Genomic DNA, 20,223 nt, shown 5'->3' with positions numbered 1-20,223 from the left:
TAGGGAATGCAAGTTTAGTTTATTTAACCTATCTTGATATGAAAGGTTTCTAAGTCCCGGAATCATTTCTGTCATTCTTCGCTGCACCGACTCTAGTGAATTTATATCCATTCTATAATAGGTGCACCAGAACTGAACCACATAATCGAGGTGCGGCCTGACTAGCGCAAGATATAGTTGCAATAAGACCTCTGCACTCTTGTTACTTACACTTCTAGATATAAAACCCAATACTCTGTTTGCCTTATTTCGAACATTAACGCACTGTTTTCTAGGCCGTAGGTCCGGGCTTACAAATACCCCTAGGTCTCTTTCACAAGTCGACTTCTCTAGGTTGATGTTGTTAAGGCTGTATACATTATAAGTATTTGTTCTTCCAATATTAAGTACGCTGCACTTGCTGATGTTGAATTTCATTTGCCATTTTTCAGACCACCCCTGCAGTTTATTTAGATCCTCCTGTAATGCATTTGCATCCTGCCCTGAATATATATATATATATATATATATATATATATATATATATATATATATATATATATATATATATATATATATATATATATATATATATATATAATAAGGAAAGAAAGAAACAGTCTGTACTGTACTCACCCTGAAGATGTGAATTACACGAAAGCGCTTGGGAACTTCGTGTTTTCTTTCCTTGGGTTATCATATATATATATATATATATATATATATATATATATATATATATATATATATATATATATATATATATATATATATATGTGTGTGTGTGTGTGTATATAGTGACGCTGAATTTATTGATGAAGAATTGAAACATTCTTTCCATTGCACAAAAACTTGGGTACCCTTCTGTGTTTGTTGATCAGTGTTTTAAAAGGGCTAATGAACCCTGCAGTGGATGAATTGCCCTGGGCCCCGCACGCCCCAAGGGACGGATCTGTGTGTGTGTGTGCGTGTGTGTCCTTTCTTGACCTTCTTCCTGAATTTTTTAGATCGTTGTGCCCAACTTCTGGCAACTTGACCAACCCGAGACTAATCATTGGTGGGGGGTGACTACCACTCCGTAGACACCAACTGTTACCTTAAAAAATAACTGTACTAATGTCACTCTTTCTCATAACAAGGACTATAAAAAAAAGCATATTATATTTTCTGTATTTATTTATATAAGGGCCTTTTTATCCATAAAACTCTCGGAAAATAATCATCCTTTGGGTTTGTGGCCCTAGAAGTTTTAAGTACAAGTTAACAGCGAACCCTTTCACCATAACTCCTGCGAATAGTGTTTATTATTGTTTTGGTATACAGTGAAACCTCTATTTAACGGACTACAGGGAGAGAAAACTCCCTTATATTGGTGGTATATTAGAGTTGAAACCTCCAATTAACGAACCATATAGAGATGAAAGTCCGTTATATCGAGGGCCTGTTAGATGTGAAACCTCCATCTAACAAACTATATAGTGATGAAAGTCGGTTATATCGAGGGTGTATTAGATTTGAAGCCCACTAATGGATTATATGGAGAAAGAAGTCCGTTTTATCTAGGTTTCACTGTACATGTAGTGAAGGGTGGTTGAGTGTATGAAAGTCAGATTTCTCGTTTAGGTTCAACTGTGTATGGCAGTTTGGCAAGTCCTTAATAAAGTCATATGCCAGGCTTGTCTTTAAGAGGAGGGACGATATAATGATGAGAGCTGAGGACAAAGTAGGAATGAATGCTAATCTACCTATAGTTCTTCACACCAGGTAGAACACACAACATTTCGTACAGAAGGTGGGCGCCTGTAGCAGCAGTCGTACCCTCGAAGTCATAAGGCGGAGATACCTGATAGGAAGGCAAAATCACCTTCAGTTAAATAATTATTTGGCTTAAAAATTACAGCAAATCTCTAAATTATGATTTTAATTTATTATTATACACCTTCCACCCTATCACTCTCCCTCTCGCATTCTAGTTGTTACGTGTCTTGATTACTGTAGGTTAGGTTAGGTTATCCAGGTGATATATCCACACATTTTGAACTATGAAGCTGAAATTTGGACACAATAGCGACCAAGGAAGGCATTTTTTTCTCTCATATTGGGTTCATATTTTACACTACTCTTCCTCCCCCTATTCTGTGCGGTTCTGTGTACAGTAATCGTTATTGATTATGTCAAGTTATTGATTATGTCAAGTTATTTATTATGACAAGTTATTGATTATGGTAAGTTATTGATTATGACAAGTTATTGATTATGACAAGTTATTGATTATGACAAGTTATTGATTATGGCAAGTTATTGATTATGGCAGGTTATTGATTATGGCAAGTTATTGATTATGGCAAGTTATTGATTATGGCAAGTTACTAATTATGGCAAGTTATTGATTATGGCAAGCTATTGATTATGTCAAGTTATTGATAATGACAAGTTATTGATTATGTCAAGTTATTGATTATGACAAGTTATTGATTGTCAAGTTATTGATAATGAAAAGCTATTGATTATGTCAAGTTATTGATTATGTCAAGTTATTGATTATGCCAAGTTATTGATTGTCAAGTTATTGATTGTCAAGTTATTGATAATGAAAAATTGTTGATTATGTCAAGTTATTGATAATGACAAGTTATTGATTATGACAAGTTACTGATTATGGTAAGTCATTGGTTATGGCAAGTTATTGATTATGTCAAGTTATTGATAATTACAATTTATTGATTATGTCAAGTTATTGGTTATGTCAAGTTATTGATAATGATAAGTTATTGATTATGGCAATTTATTGATAATGAAAAGTTATTGATAATGCCGTTAAGCTGATCTCATTGCTTATGGCTACTCATAAACCTATTGGCAATAACTAAAACCAATGGATAATACTGACGCTCAGCACTCGTGTCCGTGATCCATCGATTGCCAATAGCTCAGTCAAACCTATGGTAGTCATGACTCGACCAAAAGTGGAAATATTGTGGCTGTTTTAATCGCATAAATTTCCAGAAGAGCATCAAGCGCCTGTATAGGCTAGTTATACTGATGATAATGCTGAAGCGAAAGTTGTAAATTTCCTTCGATTATGGCGGAAACAGATGTATTGGTTAGTTGCGTTGGCGAAGAACCCATGGTGGATAGTGAAAAATGGCCATGTGTTGTGTAAAAGATAGATATTGACTACAACTCGGTACTGTAATGTCTAGTGTGTGGAAGGTGGGTAAGCATGAGGTGCTGTGGTGTAGATGGTAGACCGTAAGATGTGTCTGACTTTAAGTGTTCTGCATGTGCAGGTAGCCATATGGCCTTAGCAACGTTAAACTAACGCAACAGTGGGGATATGTCCTTGGACTTTGTCTATGTGATAAGTGCTTGGCATCAGTTATCACAGACAAGTAGTAAATATATCCTCCTTAACCAATCAATGACCAATAAGATAACTCCACTATCGTTCCCAATTGCTTGAGGAAAAGGAGAGGAAAAGGGGGAGCAAAACAAATAGATAAAACCTCCTAACCTGACTGTAACATCACTTAGTTTAGACAATAACGAAAGGCTTTTGTGTGAAAATAGAATAATTATAGAAAAAACCCGACAGTAATTGGTAGGTTTCCGGACACCAAATTTCTAATACTGTATCATGATAGAACATTCATTAAGAGATGGTTTAAAATTTGATAAACTCTGGAGTCATAATAAGCAAATTGGGTTCTGTAGCCGACACCTATGACTTACCTCAACCAAGTCGCAGCCGACTAAATTGAGGCCCCAACATCCACGGACGATTTCCAGGGCTTGTATCGACGTCAAGCCTCCTATTTCAGGTGTACCTATGGGGAGAAAATAATTGTTGGTACATGGACAGATACCTTTGTTGCTTAGGGTGAGCTACTGGTACATGGACAGGTACCTTTGTTGCTTAGGGTGAGCTACTGGTACATGGACAGGTACCTTTGTTGCTTAGGGTGAGCTACTGGTACATGGACAGATACCTTTGTTGCTTAGGGTGAGCTACTGGTACATGGACAGGTACCTTTGTTGCTTAGGGTGAGCTACTGGTACATGGACAGGTACTTTTGTTGCTTAGGGTGAGCTAGTACATGGACAGATACCTTGTTGCTTAGGGTGAGCTACATGGACAGATATGGTGAGGTAGTGTGGACAGGTACCTTTGTTGCTTAGGGTGAGCTAGTGGTACATGGACAGATACCTTTGTTGCTTAGGGTGAGCTAGTGTTACATGGACAGATACCTTTGTTGCTTATGGTGAGCTAGTGTTACATGGACAGGTACTTTTGTTGCTTAGGGTGAGCTAGTGGTACATGGACAGATACCTTTGTTGCTTATGGTGAGCTAGTGTTACATGGACAGGTACTTTTGTTGCTTAGGGTGAGCTAGTGGTACATGGACAGGTACCTTTGTTGCTTAGGGTGAGCTAGTGTTACATGGACAGGTACTTTTGTTGCTTAGGGTGAGCTAGTGGTACATGGACAGGTACTTTTGTTGCTTAGGGTGAGCTTGTGTTACATGGACAGGTACTTTTGTTGCTTAGGGTGAGCTAGTGGTACATGGACAGGTACTTTTGTTGCTTAGGGTGAGCTAGTGTTACGTGGACAGGTTTGTGGTACTCGGGGTGGACAGGTATTTTTGACACACGAGGGGAAGAAATTATTATATTTGCTACAATCCATTACAAAGACACCACTGGAAAAAAATATATATATATATATATATATATATATATATATATATATATATATATATATATATATATATATATATATATATATATATATATATATATATATATATATATTAACAAACATAAGTATGACCCCTCTAAGTCGGAATTTTGGATAAGTCGGGCAGCCTTGAGGTCTTATATAGTCCGACTAAAGGAGATCCTTCTTAGGATAAGAATGTATTGTATATTAAATGAGTTGTAAAAGATGAAATAAAATAAACGGTTAGATGTCATTCTTTGTTGAATATTACAGTATCTCTCAGTAAGCATCACAATTGATTTTACCTCCAAATTTAATACAAGTCTATAAAACATTGAGACAACTTATTTTCTTGTTTCTTCTTGTTCTAACTTTGTTAAACACGATTTGCCTTGATTTTCTATCTGTCTGTCTATGTAATTTTCTGTGTCATTTTACTTGTGTGTTGTTTTCTCTATCTATGCTTTAATAAATATATCTCTTATTATTCATGTATAGCATCACTCGATCAATCAAACTCATTCACTCGCACACTCTCTCACTCAACCACTCAAACTCACTCACTCACTCATCCATTCCCTCAAACTCACTCACTCCTTACTCACCTGTGCCCGGGCAGAAAGCAGGGTCGATAGCATCAATATCAAAGGAGAGATAGACTGGACCCTCCCCCATCTGCTCCCTCACCTCGACCATCAGCGGGGCCAAAGATTTGTACCAACACTCTTCGGCCCCTACCACACGGAACCCCTACCACAACAACCACACACTTTATATTTAGTTTTGTTCACATCTGCTTGAGGGATATACTGCCAGAGTGTGGCCATATGTCTGACCACACACTTTGCATTTAGTTTTGTTCACATCTGTTTGAAGGATATACTGCCAGAGTTAGCTAAGGTTAGGATAGGTTAGGTTAGGAGTTAAGATTTGTTCACTTTATTATCCAAACACTTGGGCCTGAATTCAGAACGCTGGTTTGAAACGGCATTAAGGCTTAAAACAAGGATCAAGCTAAGATTGAAGATTGTTGGTATTCAGAATGCTGATTTGAGCCAACACAAAGATCCAAACCGGGTTTGAGATCGTATTTGTCAATCCTCGCGTTAATCCAGCCCGGATGTTGTTGTTGAGATTGTCGGACCGTAGTCCGACACGGGCCTTTGCCTATACGGCCCAGCCCGGAGGCAGGTTTAGGGGTCGATCTGACATTCAGGACAGCAAGTCAACGTGAATTTTAACAGAGTGCTTTTCGGCGATAGTGTCAGATTGGAAATTTTGTAGAGAGAAGACTAATGGTATATAGACAGAATCCGAAAATTTTGTATGATGACACGCAATTCAGATAACGATATAGGTTCAGCAAGGGAGATTTCCTTGATATGGAGCATCTACTTGACAGACCTGTTGGCTATGGTTCACCTCTACCTCCCATTCATCAGCGGATGATTGCTTTAAGATTCTTCGCAACGAATAGTTTCCGGGTAAGAAAGATTCTGGTTACTGAATGAGTTATGGTAATGTGTTACAACACTTTTGTGTTTAGGGTCCATGAAGATCAAGCGGGTAAATGTAAAGAACGCTCACGCTTCTTTATTTTAAGTGTTTTTCTGTAGGAAACTAGTTTGATGTATTTTCAATATAATTGAATCAATGCGGAGTGCATTTTGATTTTGATGTATTAATGAAGGAAAGTCTTTTCTTAACATTACTAATCAGGGGAAATGTGGGGTTAAAAGAACAGAAAGAAACCGAACCTAGCCAGTTTACTACGCCCTGCATTGGTTCATCATGCTGTGGGTATAAATATTGACACCTGTCCCAGATTATATCTACAATTTGTATGTAACTTTTTCCTCTATGAATTTCTTTATCACATGATAACACAGCCAAGTTGTAACACAGCACCATAAATCATTATAATTTGATGGTAATTTAATAACAAAATTAACTTATAACGTGCAAGGAGAGATTTCTCCTCCGTAAAAACTCGTCGAGTCATAGTTGCCGCCATAATCTTGTAAAAATTACTCTCGTTGGTGATTGGTTGTCAAAGTGATGTAACTGAAACGTTCAGTGTTCGAATCCTTGCTCATAACTGAAGAAAATGCATCAGATTACTCGATCCAGGGTTCAAGCCAATGTTCTGAATATGGGTAATCCATTGCAGGAAATCTTGGGTCGAGGAATCCCGATTCACACACCTGAGCCGAGCTCAAATCCCAGGCCCAGACCACCGTTTTGAATTCGGGCCTTGAAGTCATGAACCCCATCAACAAATTATCTTAGATCCGTCGGTTCATTTTTTCTCTTTGGTCCGCTATCATGCCTAAATGCCACTAATTTTTAGACCTTCGGAATAAATCTAATCACATCTATAATTATACAAGACGACAGTTAACAGTTATTATCACAGTCAATTAACAGTTAACACTCACTGGAAGTTATCTTCATTAAATCACTAAAAACACATCAAGTTCAGCTTTCTCGCCTATCTCAAACTGTTGCAACCTTGTTATAACCAAGCTTTAATTCTTGTTATAACCAAGCTTAAGTTCCTGGAAAACTAAGTTTTAATACCTGTTATAAGCAAGCTTTAATTACCGTTATAACCCAGCGTTTACTTCTTTGTTATAACTAAACTTTAATTCCTGTTATAACGAAGCTCTAGTTCCTGTTATAATCAAGCTTTAATTCCTGTTATAAACAAGCTTTAAAACCTGTTATATCAAGCTTTAATACCACTTATGAGCAGGGTTTAATCTGTTATAACTAAGCTTTAATTCCTGTTATAACCAAACTTAATTCCTGTTATAACCAAGCATTAATACCTGTTAAAACCAAGCATTAAATCCTGTCATAACTAAGCTTTAATTCCTGTTATAACTAAGCTTTAATTCCTGTTATAATCAAACTTTAATACTTGTTATACCCAAGCTTTAAGTCTTGTTATAAACCAAGCTTTAACTCCTGTAATAACCAAGCGTTAATTCTTTTTATAACCAAGCATTAATACTTGTTATAATCAAGCTTTAAATCCCTTTACAATTAAGCTTTAATTTATGTTATAACCAAGCTTTAATACCTGTTATAACCAACCTTTAATTCCTGTTATAGCCAACCTTTAATTCCTGTTATAGCCAACCTTTAATTCCTGTTATAGCCAACCTTTAATTCCTGTTATAACTACAACTGTTACTACTAGTTTAGCCATAAGTGTCACGATCCCAGTCTAGCCATGTCACTGTCCTGGTCCACACATCTCACTGTCCTAGTCTAGCCATATGGGTCACGATCTAATCTAACCATGTCTGTTCTAGTCTCCCCATAAGTGTCACGATCCTATTCTAACCATGTCACTGCCCTAATCTACCCATGTTACTGTCCTATTCTAGCCATAAGTGTCACGATCCTAATCTAACCATGCCACTGTCCTAGTCTAGCCATGTCATTGTTCTAAAAAACAGCGAGTAAGCATGAACGGCACTAACTCCGATTGGGGAACGTCACGAGTGGAGTACCCCAAGGCTCTGTACTTGGACCATTACTCTTTATGATATACTTAAGTGACATAAATATCGGCGTAGACAGCAACATAAGTAAATTTGCTGACGACACTAAAATAGGGCGTGTAATTAAAGCCGAGGAGGACTCTGCAAAACTATAGGAAGATCTAAACAAATTTTTCGCATGGTCTAAAAAATGGCAGATGAAATTCAACGTGGACAAATGTAAAGTACTCAGTATAGGAGATGTAAACAGGGAAACCAGATACCAGATGAACAACGATGCCATAGAGAAATCCGACTGCGAGAGAGATTTAGGAGTAATGATAAGCAGGACCCTTAAGCCAAGTAAACAATGTGTTTTTGTTCGTAACAAGGCTAATAAAGTACTTGGGTTCATACAAAGGAGTGTTAGTTACAAGACTATCGAGGTGATCCTAAAACTGTATCTTGCTCTTGTGAGACCACACCTGGATTATGCAGTTCAGTTCTGGTCACCGTATTACAGAATGGATATAGAATCATTGGAAAGAATTCAGAGGAGAATGACAAGACTAATCCCGGGCATAAGGAATCTTGAGTACAGAGACAGGTTAAAGCAGCTTAATTTGCACTACCTCGAGAGACGTAGAGTGAGGGGCGATATGATCGAGGTATAAAAGTGGAAGTCAGGGTTAAACAAATGTGATAGAACAAAGGTACGCTACCTATCCAACCAGGAGCGAACTTGTAGAAATGGTTATAAATTAGACATTTAGAATTAGGTGCGATATAGGTAAACATTGCTTTGCAAATAGAGTAGTGGATGAGTGGAACAAGTTACCAAACATCATCATTAACTCGAATACGCTGGATAGCTTCAAATATCAAATATAGGTTGGATGGATATATGAGCGATGGGGGTTGGGTGTAAATGAGACTGCTCAGTATGGGCCAATAGGCCCGTTGCAGTTTCCTCTATTCTTATGCTCTTAGGTCACTGTCATAAGCTAGCCATAAACATCACGATCCTATTCTAGCCATGTCACTGTTCTTGTTTAGCCATAAGTGTCACGACCCTAGTCTAGCCGTGGCACTATACTAGTCTCCCCATAAGTGTCACGATCCTATTCTAACCATGTCATTGCCCTAGTCTACCCATGTTACTGTTCTAGTTCCCCATAAGTTTCAAGATTCTATTCAACTTACCATACTCCTGCCAATGTTACAGTCGTCAGCAGTGAGAGCTGTCCCCCTCAACCCTATTTGGATGACCCGGGTGCAGTCCAGAAGCCCCTCATCGTAGGCACGTTTGAAGGGTGTACCGTGGGCTATTTTGCTCCCTAAAACCTCATCCTGCAAGTCCGGGTGGGCGTCTACGTGCACTAATCCCACGGGCCCGTACTTTTCCTGTAAACACATGTGAATTTATTACATCCGTATCCCATCTACTAAACCCCTTTATTACTGTGATGCCATTTTTACTATTTAATTTACTCAACACCAGATGATTTTTTGCAGCTCAGAGGGGACACCGTATATACACAAGGGGTTAGTAGACACTCTCCTCAAGTTCGTCGTAGTTACCCGTGAGTGGATCATTCTCTGGTGAATTTCTCATGTGAATGATAAAAAATTAATTTATAAGTGAAGTGGTTAGTTCGACAGGAAAGAATTCGTGCATATTTGGGTTATTGTCAGCCAGAATGATTCACTCACTGAAATAAAGATTATATGTGATTATGTCTGAATGAATAGTGTATATTGAGTAGGTTATTTTAATTACTTGAATAATTGACATCTTTAACCCCTTGAATTCGATGACTTTACCCTCTGAGTGTGTTTACCTAACCCCTTGAGTTTGATAACTTAATTACTTGATTACGATGACTTAACCCCGTGAGTACGATGATTTAACCCTTTGAGTATTATAACTTAACCCCTTGAGTACGAAAACATACAGTATGTCGAGGGTTTAGATATAAACGCCCTCTGGTTCTTTTAAAGATTACTGTCAGGTGGAACACTTTCGCTTTCACCAAGGCTATTGAACAAGTTTATGGACAATTGTAACAAAAGATGTCTATTTACACGTATTTACACTGATAATCGGCATGAAGACAGTACAGAGCAACATAAACATATGTGGCATGGAAGTGCCGGACTGCCGGCTGGAACAAATGTCGGGAGTGTAGACACTAGATGTCAAGCGTGGGGTCTTGTGTATACATACGACACAGGTGATAAATTGTCGTCTTCTCAACAACTTCACAGGAGATCGAGTATCCACCTAACCGGCACAGGTACTTGGTAATGGACCCGGGAGGAACAGCACAGAGGCTAGGGCTGGCAGTGTCCTAGCTGGCGTGCTGACTGCTGACATACAAGGAGGTAGTAGCTGACCAACTGGGTCAGAGGAAGAGAGCCAAGTGACCAGCCATACGGTTACACCCGCACTATAAATCGGTTCGAATTGCCCAACGAACCCACCAACATTAAACAACACAGTTCCAGCAATCATTCGACTTGAGTACAAACCCCTTACACACTAAAGGGGTTAGGTTATCATACTTAAGGGGTTAAGTCATCGTACTAAGTCATTGTATTCTAGAGGATTAAGTCATCGTACTTAAGGGGTTAAATCATCGTACTCAATGGGTCAAATCATCGTACTCAAGGGGTTATCATTATACTCAAGGGGTTATCATTATACTCAAGGGGTTAAAATCATCGTACTAAGGGGTTAAATCAACGTACTCAAGGGGTTAAATCATCGTACTCAAGGAGTTAAATCATTTTACTCAAGGGGTCAAATCATCGTATTCAAGGGGTTGTCATTTTACGCAAGGGGTTATCATTATACTCAAGGGGTTAGATCAACGTACTCAAGGGGTTAGATCGTCATACTCAGGGGGCTGAGGGTTACCTTGATAGCCTGCAGGATGGGGTAGGAGATGGTATGGTCGCCGCCCATAGTAAGAGGCACACAGCCATTACTGATGAGATCACGAAACTGGTCTCTGATGTTCCGACAAGCTTCTGGCAGACTGGGGAAGATGATCTGTGGTTAATTATCTTCTTTGTCATGGATGTTGTCATTTACCCCACACTTGATTCAATCTGTCATGGATGTTGTCATTTATTACATCTGAGACAAGGGGAACATGAACACATTATCTAATCACTGGTATAAAAGGTCACTGTGTGACCCGCACTTCACTCTATCACCTTCACTTCCTTAACTATAATATTGGCCACTGATATAAAGGTTGGTGGAATGAGGATACCCTGGGTTTGATTCAGCCCTATACCACTCAGCCACCTCGTCTCTGTTGACATGCATTATTCAGTCTATTTCATTCTATCAAGTACGTTGTCATCTACCATAAATAGTAATAAAGCTATCATATAATTACGTTATTATCTACAACATACAGAACTTTGCCTGTTATAGTTTCTGTCATTTAACTTAAGCAGAACTCAGTATCTCACGGTATACTACATCAACCACAAGCTGGAGATAATATCACGGATATTGTAGTCTTTAAGAACAGGTGGTGAGGATAGGGAGTCAGTGATGATAAGTTTGTCTGTGGCATGTTTAAGAGCTGCGAATTAGTTCATTTTTAAGAGTATTATGCCCAGTGTAATGAAATTCAAGAGTCCCCGTCCAAAATCTGTAATAAAGGTGTAAGATTCCCACCTAGTGAAACAAAATGCCACACAGCCTCCCTCCCAGTCATACCCGAACGTGTCAATCTGCGTCTCACTGGCATACATAACACTGACACTTTCATTAGGTTAATTTAGGTTAGGTGGGATATTGCATCATTTGTGTAGGTTCTTACTTGTAGAGGTTGACCCACACGTCCCCAACATCGGCTACGTTGAGACATTCGAAGGGGTTGGCGCCGGTGCCCTGATTGAAGGGTCTCATAGGTGATTCACAGCGCATCTGGCGAGGCCCATAACGCGAGCCGGCCCTGTTAGAGGTACCAGTATCCAGAGGCACACCCACAAAACACGCGTCCAGACCTATATTAAGTATCATAACACTATTATTAGCCTTCTGATATTAATTTCACCGCTAAAATATTTCTTAATTTGGATTAGCATCAACTGACATCACTCTTAAGGTTACATGATATTATTAAATCATTCTAAACACTTTCAAGATACCAAATTAGTAGTTAAGAAGATTATTACAGCTATAAGTTGTATTGCAGCATATGTAGGTATTCTCGAAACATCAATATGATGATAAGATTATGACAATTACTAATGATTTTTGGTGAAGAGAGCAACATTAAGAAAGGCGGCGTAACTGATAACACAGTATCTTCACAGAGGGGTCCGATGAATTTCAAAGTGAACACTGCAACTCTTATTGTCTTGGTGGGGTTATCAAAATTCTTCGTCCATTGTGTCATATTGTCTAACACAAAATCGTAAAGATACACCTCATGCTCACCTTCAGTCCCGGTCTGTACTGGGAGCCGCATGAACGAAGCTATTCCACCTGGTCGAGGCATCTGCGTCGCTGTCAACGGCTGGTTTAGTTTCCTCTCTGCTGGCGTGGCAACTGTCATATGAAGGCTTCGAACACCCCATCTCCTCACAGCCACACCTCCCAACACCACACGAGCTCCTCCACACACCGTCTTCAACATTGCTTACTTCAGGGAACTGTGGGAATTTGTTTACTAGAGGTGTGGGTATTTGTTTACTAGAGGTGTGGGGATTTGTTTACTGTAGAGAGCTGTGGGGATTTGTTTGCTGTAGAGAGCTGTGGGAATTTGTTTGCTGTAGAGAGCTGTGGGAATTTGTTTGCTGTAGAGAGTTGTGGGGATTTGCTTACTAGAGCTGTGGGGATTTATTTACTAGAGCTGTGGGGATTTGTTTACTGGAGTTGAGGGGATTTGTTTACTAGAGCTGTGGAGAATTGTTTACTGTAGAGAGCTGTGGGGATTTTGTTACATTAAATAAGGATAATTGACAATTAAGGCATAAAAAGCAACTGAAGTTTTTGTTGAATGAGGATAAGTTTTTGTTTTTATTGGTATGACTAAACGGAAATTAATTGGTATATGGTAAAAAACATATTAGGCAGGCAGACAAGTTCAAGGGTTCATGGCAACAACCACAATCCAAACACTAGCATTTGTTGACTACATCATTGTCAGACAAAGAGATATCCGATATGTCCTCATCACCCGACCCATGCATGTCTCTGACCACTGCGACACTGATCATCGGCTTGTCAGAGCCAAGCTCTCACTTCGCGTCGCCCCAACAAGCCTTCAGAAGAGGTTTTAACACTAAGCGTCTGCAGGAACCAGCGGTAGCACATGCTTTCAGAGAGCAGCTCGAACATGGGCTGATAAACAACCCGACAATAAACAACCCAAATCCCAGTGCCGAATGGAATATTCTCGACACTGTCATTACAAAAACCTGCAGAGACCCTCGGCCAGATCGAAAGAATACACCAGGACTGGTTTGATGAAAATGACCCGGAAATCAATGTACTCGTCAATGATAAACGTGCTGCCTTAACTGACTGGCTGAACAACCCACAGTCTCGGACCAAAGCTGATACCTTTTGCAAGAAGAAAGCGGCGGCCCAGCGCAAATTTCGCAATCTAAAAAACGACTGGTTTAAAAATAAAGCATGTGAAAAGTAAAAAAAAAAAAAAAATTGCAGATCAACATAAGATGCGCGAAATTTTCAATTCCACGAAAACGTTTTATGGGCCAATCACTCATGGCGCCGTTCCCCTACGCTCATCCGACGGTAACTTCTTAATTAAAGACGAAGAAGACGAAGAAGGGCCCTATCATTCGCTATTCAACCGAAACACCGATGTGGATGTGCTGACTACCCAGCAGGTCCCTCAGCATCCAGAGCCGACCCATCTCGGTTATCCTTCATCCCTGGATGAAGTAGCTACTGTCATCAAACAAATGAAAAATAACGAAGCCTGGTGGAATCCCATGCTGGGTGTATATGGCCAGGATGACCTCTGCTTACCAGCCGTCTACACTCTCTCCTGGAGAATACAGTATATGGGAAAAGGAGGAAATCCCCCAAGCTCTTAAAGACGCCTCCCTTGTCAATATTTATAACAGTGGTTCTCAACCTTGTTTTGCCCCATGCACCCCTTTCACCATTTGTCAGAATGTCATTTCCCCCCTCCTTTTCAAGATTGTCTGCCTCAAAAAGTGCATTCCAAATAATATGCATATAATACTGAAAATCCTTTATTTTTTCCATATTAGTACATATACATTTACAATTTTACATGGATTATTTTTATAGTGGAGTTTTACAAATTAAATGCCAATTGAAAATGTTGATGGATTTATAAAACTTGAATAAAAGTAAAATAGTTTTTTTTTATTTATAATGAATTACTTAACAGACCAAACTGAAGCATAATGCAATAAACAAAAAGTTCAATAGAATACCAGGATATTGTAAATTTGTAATTAATTTTATTCAGATGAAGATTACAGTCAATGAGAAACCTGTGATTGTTTTTTCTTCGCCAATTCTGGGATACGCGGAGGAGTGCTTGAAAGGGCACAACGCAGGTCATTTTCTGCCTCTAATCTACTACGTTGCTTCGTTTTAATTTGCAACAGAGTTGAAAAGCCTGACTCACAAAGATATGTCGACACAAACGGAAGCAATGCACGGATAGCTCTTTCTGCCACTTTTGGGTAGGAATCGCACATCAAGGGCCAAAATTCTGTGATTGATTTCTCATCAAACATATCTCTTGCTCCCGAATCAGTTTTCCCCCCCCTGAAAACCTGAATTCCCCCCCTGGGGGGAATTCCCCCCTGATTTATAAGAACAGGGGAGACCGGTCAGACTGTGGCAACTACCGCGAGATGTCGATGCTGTCCATAGCTGACAAGATTATCTCCCGAGTCCACCTAAACAGACTTCTTCCCGAGACGGAAATCTTGCTCCCAGAATCTCAAAGTGGCTTTAGACCATCATGTGGCACCACGGACATGATCTTTGCTGCCCCTCGGATACAGGAAAAGTGCAAAGAACAGCGTCGTAAACTGTATATGGCCTTCATCGACCTAACCAAGGCCTTTGACTCGGTTAACAGCAAAGACCTCTGGTGGACCCTCTGCCGTTTTGGCTGCCCCAAAAAATTCATCGCCATTGTGAGGGAACTCCACGATGCCAAGAACGGCATTATCCTGCACAATGGCACCCAGTCAAAGTTCTTCCCCATCCAAACGAGGGTAAAACAAGGATGTGTATTGCCTAGTACATTTCTCCCTGTTTGGTAGTAGGCAGCTACCAAACAGGGAGGTACTACCGCCAAGAAAGATATTGGAAACATAATGTGTTGTCTAATGGTAGACCCTGCTGCCATATGGCACCACAAAAAATGTGACCAAGTCCCAGGTTGCTGATTTGCCTTTCTGCCTCATTTACACACAATTGCAGTTCTCAATTGTCTCTCTTACTATTGATAACACAACATACTCGTATATACCCGTACTCACTCTTGATCTGCTCTATTTTTTCTATTCCTTTATTCACCTATAATATCAGCTGACATTAATATTAAAGCGGGGCTTTCTGGGAAGGGTCCCACTGGTCTGGAAGGTTGTGGACCCCAGGGCCGACCTGATCATCATCAAACTACTGGGACCTCAACTGACGCCACCGCGGTTGCTGGAAGATCGGCTTTTTTCACACTTCATTCTTCCAACATTCGCGGCTTGAGATCCAATTTTCCTTCTGTGGAGCACCATCTATTAACCACTTCCACCGACCTCTTACTGCTATCTGAATTTCAACTGACCAAAGCCGTTTCACCCAAACTATTTCAAGTCTCCAACTACAACCTTTAAACCTCTTTCCGTTCTAAGGGAGGTGTATGCGCCTACTGCAACACACGTACACCTATAGCTCGACTCACGGATCTTGAATCTTTTCTTTATGATGTCATCTGGCTCAAAATATCTCTACCAACTCGGCTCCAACTTGCTCACCACCGCGGACATCGATAATAAGATTCACCATCGGATCAAATGTGCATCTCAAGCCTTTAGCAGACTCCCTACCCGTGTCTTTAGCTGTAGGGAGCTAAAATTATCTACAAAGTTGCTCGTGTACCGAGCAGTAGTCCTCCCCACCCTGCTATATGGCAGTGAGACATGGGTCACGTACAGGAGACACCACAAGGCACTTGAAAACTTTCACCAACGTAGTCTACGTTCCATCCTCCGAGTTCGCTGGGAAGATAAGAGAACAAATGCCGATATACTAGCGGACACTAACTGTAGGAGCATCGAGGCTAGAAAAAGCCATGAACAACTACGTTGGACTGGTCGTGTTACCCGCATTGGACAACAGTAGACTGCCAAAGCTGCTACTTTTTAGTCACCTAACAAATAGAAAACGTAACGCTGGTGGGCAACTGAAAAGGTACAAGGATAGTCTTAAGACAAACCTGAAAAAGTGCCAAATCGACTTCCCCCACCAGGGAGACGATTACTCCACACTGTAACGCTTGGACACGAGAAGGTGTCAATACTTTCGAGTTAGACCGACTGCATACCGAGACAGACAAGCGCCAACGCCGGAAAGACGCTGCCGCCTCCCCTCTCGCATTAGATGCAGCCCTCCACATGTGCAACATCTGTGAAAGACCCTGCCGGTCCCGTATCGGCCTCTTTAGTCACCTCAGAACTCACCAACAAAAGTGACACCCTTAAAAACTCATATCATTGTATCATGGCTGGATGATCGTCATACTCGATTCCAAGTGATATGGATATAAATAGTCAAATCATGAATAAATTGACAGAAAGAGAATGTGACAAGTGCAGTTATCGTAAGCTTAAGAGGCCTCAGTGGGTGTACTCACGGTGATGCTGCTGCTGCTCGTTATCTCTGTCTTCTGTCTCGCCAGAGCCGGACTCACCTTGATTGAGGCACCTAATATACGTTTACTGTTGAGTAGCCTAGTGGCGCAATACTTCAACTTGGAGTAAACTTTATATATATATATATATATATATATATATATATATATATATATATATATATATATATATATATATATATATATATATTTCATGTAAATCCACAATGAAAACGTGGATAAGATAAATCTTGATAAAATCACACGGGAAACAATGGAGCACCTTAGCTTTCGTCTTTATTAAGAACATAAGAAAATAAGGAGTCTGCAATAGGCCGGTTGGCCTGTGCATGGCAGTTCCTGTCGAGAGTTACTACCACTCTCTATCATCCTTTTGAAACTTTCCAGAGTTCCCACACTTACTACCAAGTTGCTAAGCTTGTTCCACTCGTCCACCACCCTATTTGTGAACCAGTTTCTTCCTATCTCCCTCCTAAACCTAAACTTATCCAACTTGAATCCGTTGCTCCGAGTCCTATCCTGCTCGGATATTATAAGAACTTTATCTATATCCCCTTTATTGATTCCGTTCACCCACTTAAATACTTCTATCATATCTCCCCGCACTCTTCGTCTTTCTCGGGCAGGGGTCACCAAACTACGGCCCCGACGTCAGTTCATCAGGCCCGCCGACGGTACTTTATTGTAATGTTTGCTTTCGTTCTGGCTTGCAAGTATTGAACAGAATGATTATGCGGCCCGCGCTCGTCATTCTTTCAGTTATCCGGCCCACTGTGAAAAAAGTTTGGTGACCCCTGTTCTAGGGAATGCAAGTTAAGTTTCTTTAACCTATCCTGATATGGAAGGTTTCTAAGTCCCGGAATCATTTTTGTCATTCTTCGCTGCACCGACTCTAGTGAATTTATATCCATTCTATAATAGGGGCACCAGAACTGAACCGCATAATCGAGGTGCGGCCTAACTAGCGCAAGATATAGTTGCAATAAGACCTCTGCACTCTTGTTACTTACACTTCTAGATATAAAACCCAATACTCTGTTTGCCTTATTTCGAACATTAACGCATTGTTTTCTAGGCCGTAGGTCCGGGCTTACAAGTACCCCTAGGTCTCTTTCACAAGTCGACTTCACTAGGTTGATGTTGTTAAGGCTGTATACATTATAAGTATTTGTTCTTCCAATATTAAGTACGCTGCACTTGCTGGTGTTGAATTTCATTTGCCATTTTTCAGACCACCCCTGCAGTTTATTTAGATCCTCCTGTAATGCATTTGCATCCTGCCCTGAATTAATTTGCCGCCCTATTTTGGTGTCATCCGCAAACTTGCTTATGTCACTGCTGATCCCAGTATCTAAATCGTTTATGTAGATTATGAACAAGAGTGGGCCTAGTACTGACCCCTGGGGAACCCCACTGGTTACACGGCCCCACTCAGATTTAACACCATCTACGCTGACCCTCTGCGTTCTATCGGTGAGCCATGATTTTATCCAATTTAAAACTTTCCCCTCGATACCATGAGCCTTAATTTTTCTCAGAAGCCTCTGATGCGGTACTCTGTCAAATGCTTTGCTAAAGTCTAAGTAAATAACATCGTAATTTTCGTCATTATCTACTACCTCGAAGACTTTCCTAAAAAACGTTAGCAGATTTGTTAGACAAGATTTTCCCTTTGTAAACCCATGTTGAGAGTCGTAGATTAATTTGCTTTTCTCTAGATGCGATCGGATGCTATCTGCTATAATTGATTCAAGAAATTTCCCCACTACTGACGTCAAACTGATCGGCCGGTAATTTGACGCTGATGCTCTGTCTCCCTTTTTGAATATGGGTACTACATTTGCCTGTTTCCACAAGTCTGGCACAACTCCAGTGTCTAATGATTTTGTAAATAAATTGCAAGGACCGTGAGAGACTTATGTACACAGGGTGACGTTACTAAACATGAGGTCAAGTCAAAAACATGACATCCACTAATCCGCACACCACCACAAACACAAAAGGAGCTTAAAAGAAAGGGTGACGTAACTAGTCATGCTAAGTCAAGTATAAAATATGGGACCCACTAATCATCTATCCTACATCTGACTCGAATGCTTTAAAAGCATTTTTAACCTTGGGCCACTGACAAATAAATTTGTGTATCGTATTAGTTTTGTACTGATCATCACTAAGGTATCTAGAATTCAATTCTCTAATCAAACTTGCTTCAACCAGAAGTTTTCTGTGATTTATACGCTTCTAAACTGTTTTCCCATCTGTGGGATGATTATTGTTCCTTACATGAACGAATAGTGCACTACTTTCAGATGCCGTTCCAATATTGGACTTGTGCTGTTTAATTCTGAGTTGCAATGCTTTCCCTGTCTGTCCTACATAATTTTCATTACAATTGCTACATGGAATGCAGTAAACACTTCCATTTACATTCAAGGTTAACGTCATCATCGTCATTCTCTCTCTCATCTGGACCTTGGTTAAGGTACTAGGGCTTAAACAGGTACAAGGTTTTTATCCTCCACATCACAAAAACAAGTCAAGCATGGTCAGGGGCGGATTAATAAACAAATCACAAAAAATTTACCTTGGCCAGACAGGGGGGAGGGTGGTGCTGAAAAAATCGTCTGGTGTTATGAAAAGTATCGTTCTGTAGTGAAGTGGTTCAAATCATAACTTTGATGTAGGATTTGTAGATGTTACAAAAATGGATAAATACATTTACCAAAAAACTGTAGAACAGATCTAGGAAGTTTTTTTTAAGTAATTTTCTATAACAATAACAAGTTGTTTTTATCGTGTTCATCCTGGGGAAATAAATATATAAATGATACCCACATAATCCAGTCGGCCTCCTGCAGTATCCCACTTTCTTATGTTCTTATAATCCACATCAGTTTATTCTGGGAAATGTAAGACGTCTGGGTCCTCTAGGAGGGGTCAGTAACAGTAAGGCTGGACCACGTACTGTATGTTATTCACAACACTGCGCTTCACCTTGCACAGGGCGTAATAAACTAGCCTCCTCCGGGGCAATCTAAAATCTAATCTTCGCCTGACGACAGCACTCGCCTAGCGGGTAGCTGTGTTATCCCGCATGGTTTATTCCGCTACATCCTCT

At 40.1% G+C, this 20,223-nt stretch overlaps 1 protein-coding gene across 4 annotated transcripts; it reads right to left on the bottom strand.

Moving 5' to 3' along the window:
- Nucleotides 1-1,137: 1,137 nt before the first annotated feature.
- LOC121868772 (guanidinobutyrase-like) lies at nucleotides 1,138-20,169 on the bottom strand. 4 transcript variants are annotated; one of them, XM_042369665.1, is made up of 8 exons: nucleotides 20,071-20,169; nucleotides 12,656-12,870; nucleotides 12,033-12,219; nucleotides 11,111-11,231; nucleotides 9,394-9,594; nucleotides 5,305-5,449; nucleotides 3,712-3,806; nucleotides 1,138-1,822 (listed from the first exon to the last, which is right to left on the bottom strand). In XM_042369665.1, exons 2-8 carry the CDS (start codon nucleotides 12,852-12,854, stop codon nucleotides 1,721-1,723), a joined length of 1,050 nt encoding a protein of 349 aa, XP_042225599.1. In that variant the 5' UTR covers nucleotides 12,855-12,870; nucleotides 20,071-20,169; the 3' UTR covers nucleotides 1,138-1,720. The 4 variants fall into 4 exon arrangements, with proteins under 4 accessions (XP_042225599.1, XP_042225597.1, XP_042225600.1 ...); XM_042369663.1 differs by having other exon boundaries at nucleotides 19,941-20,146; XM_042369666.1 differs by lacking the exon at nucleotides 20,071-20,169 and adding an exon at nucleotides 19,690-19,767.
- Between the last annotated feature and the right edge of the window lie 54 nt (nucleotides 20,170-20,223).

The sequence above is a fragment of the Homarus americanus genome, unplaced genomic scaffold (genome assembly GCF_018991925.1).
Source record: "Homarus americanus isolate GMGI-L3 unplaced genomic scaffold, GMGI_Hamer_2.0 scaffold30535, whole genome shotgun sequence".
In the NCBI taxonomy this organism is placed as follows: Eukaryota; Metazoa; Arthropoda; class Malacostraca; order Decapoda; family Nephropidae; genus Homarus; species Homarus americanus.
This window is presented reverse-complemented; position numbering and strand designations above follow the sequence as displayed.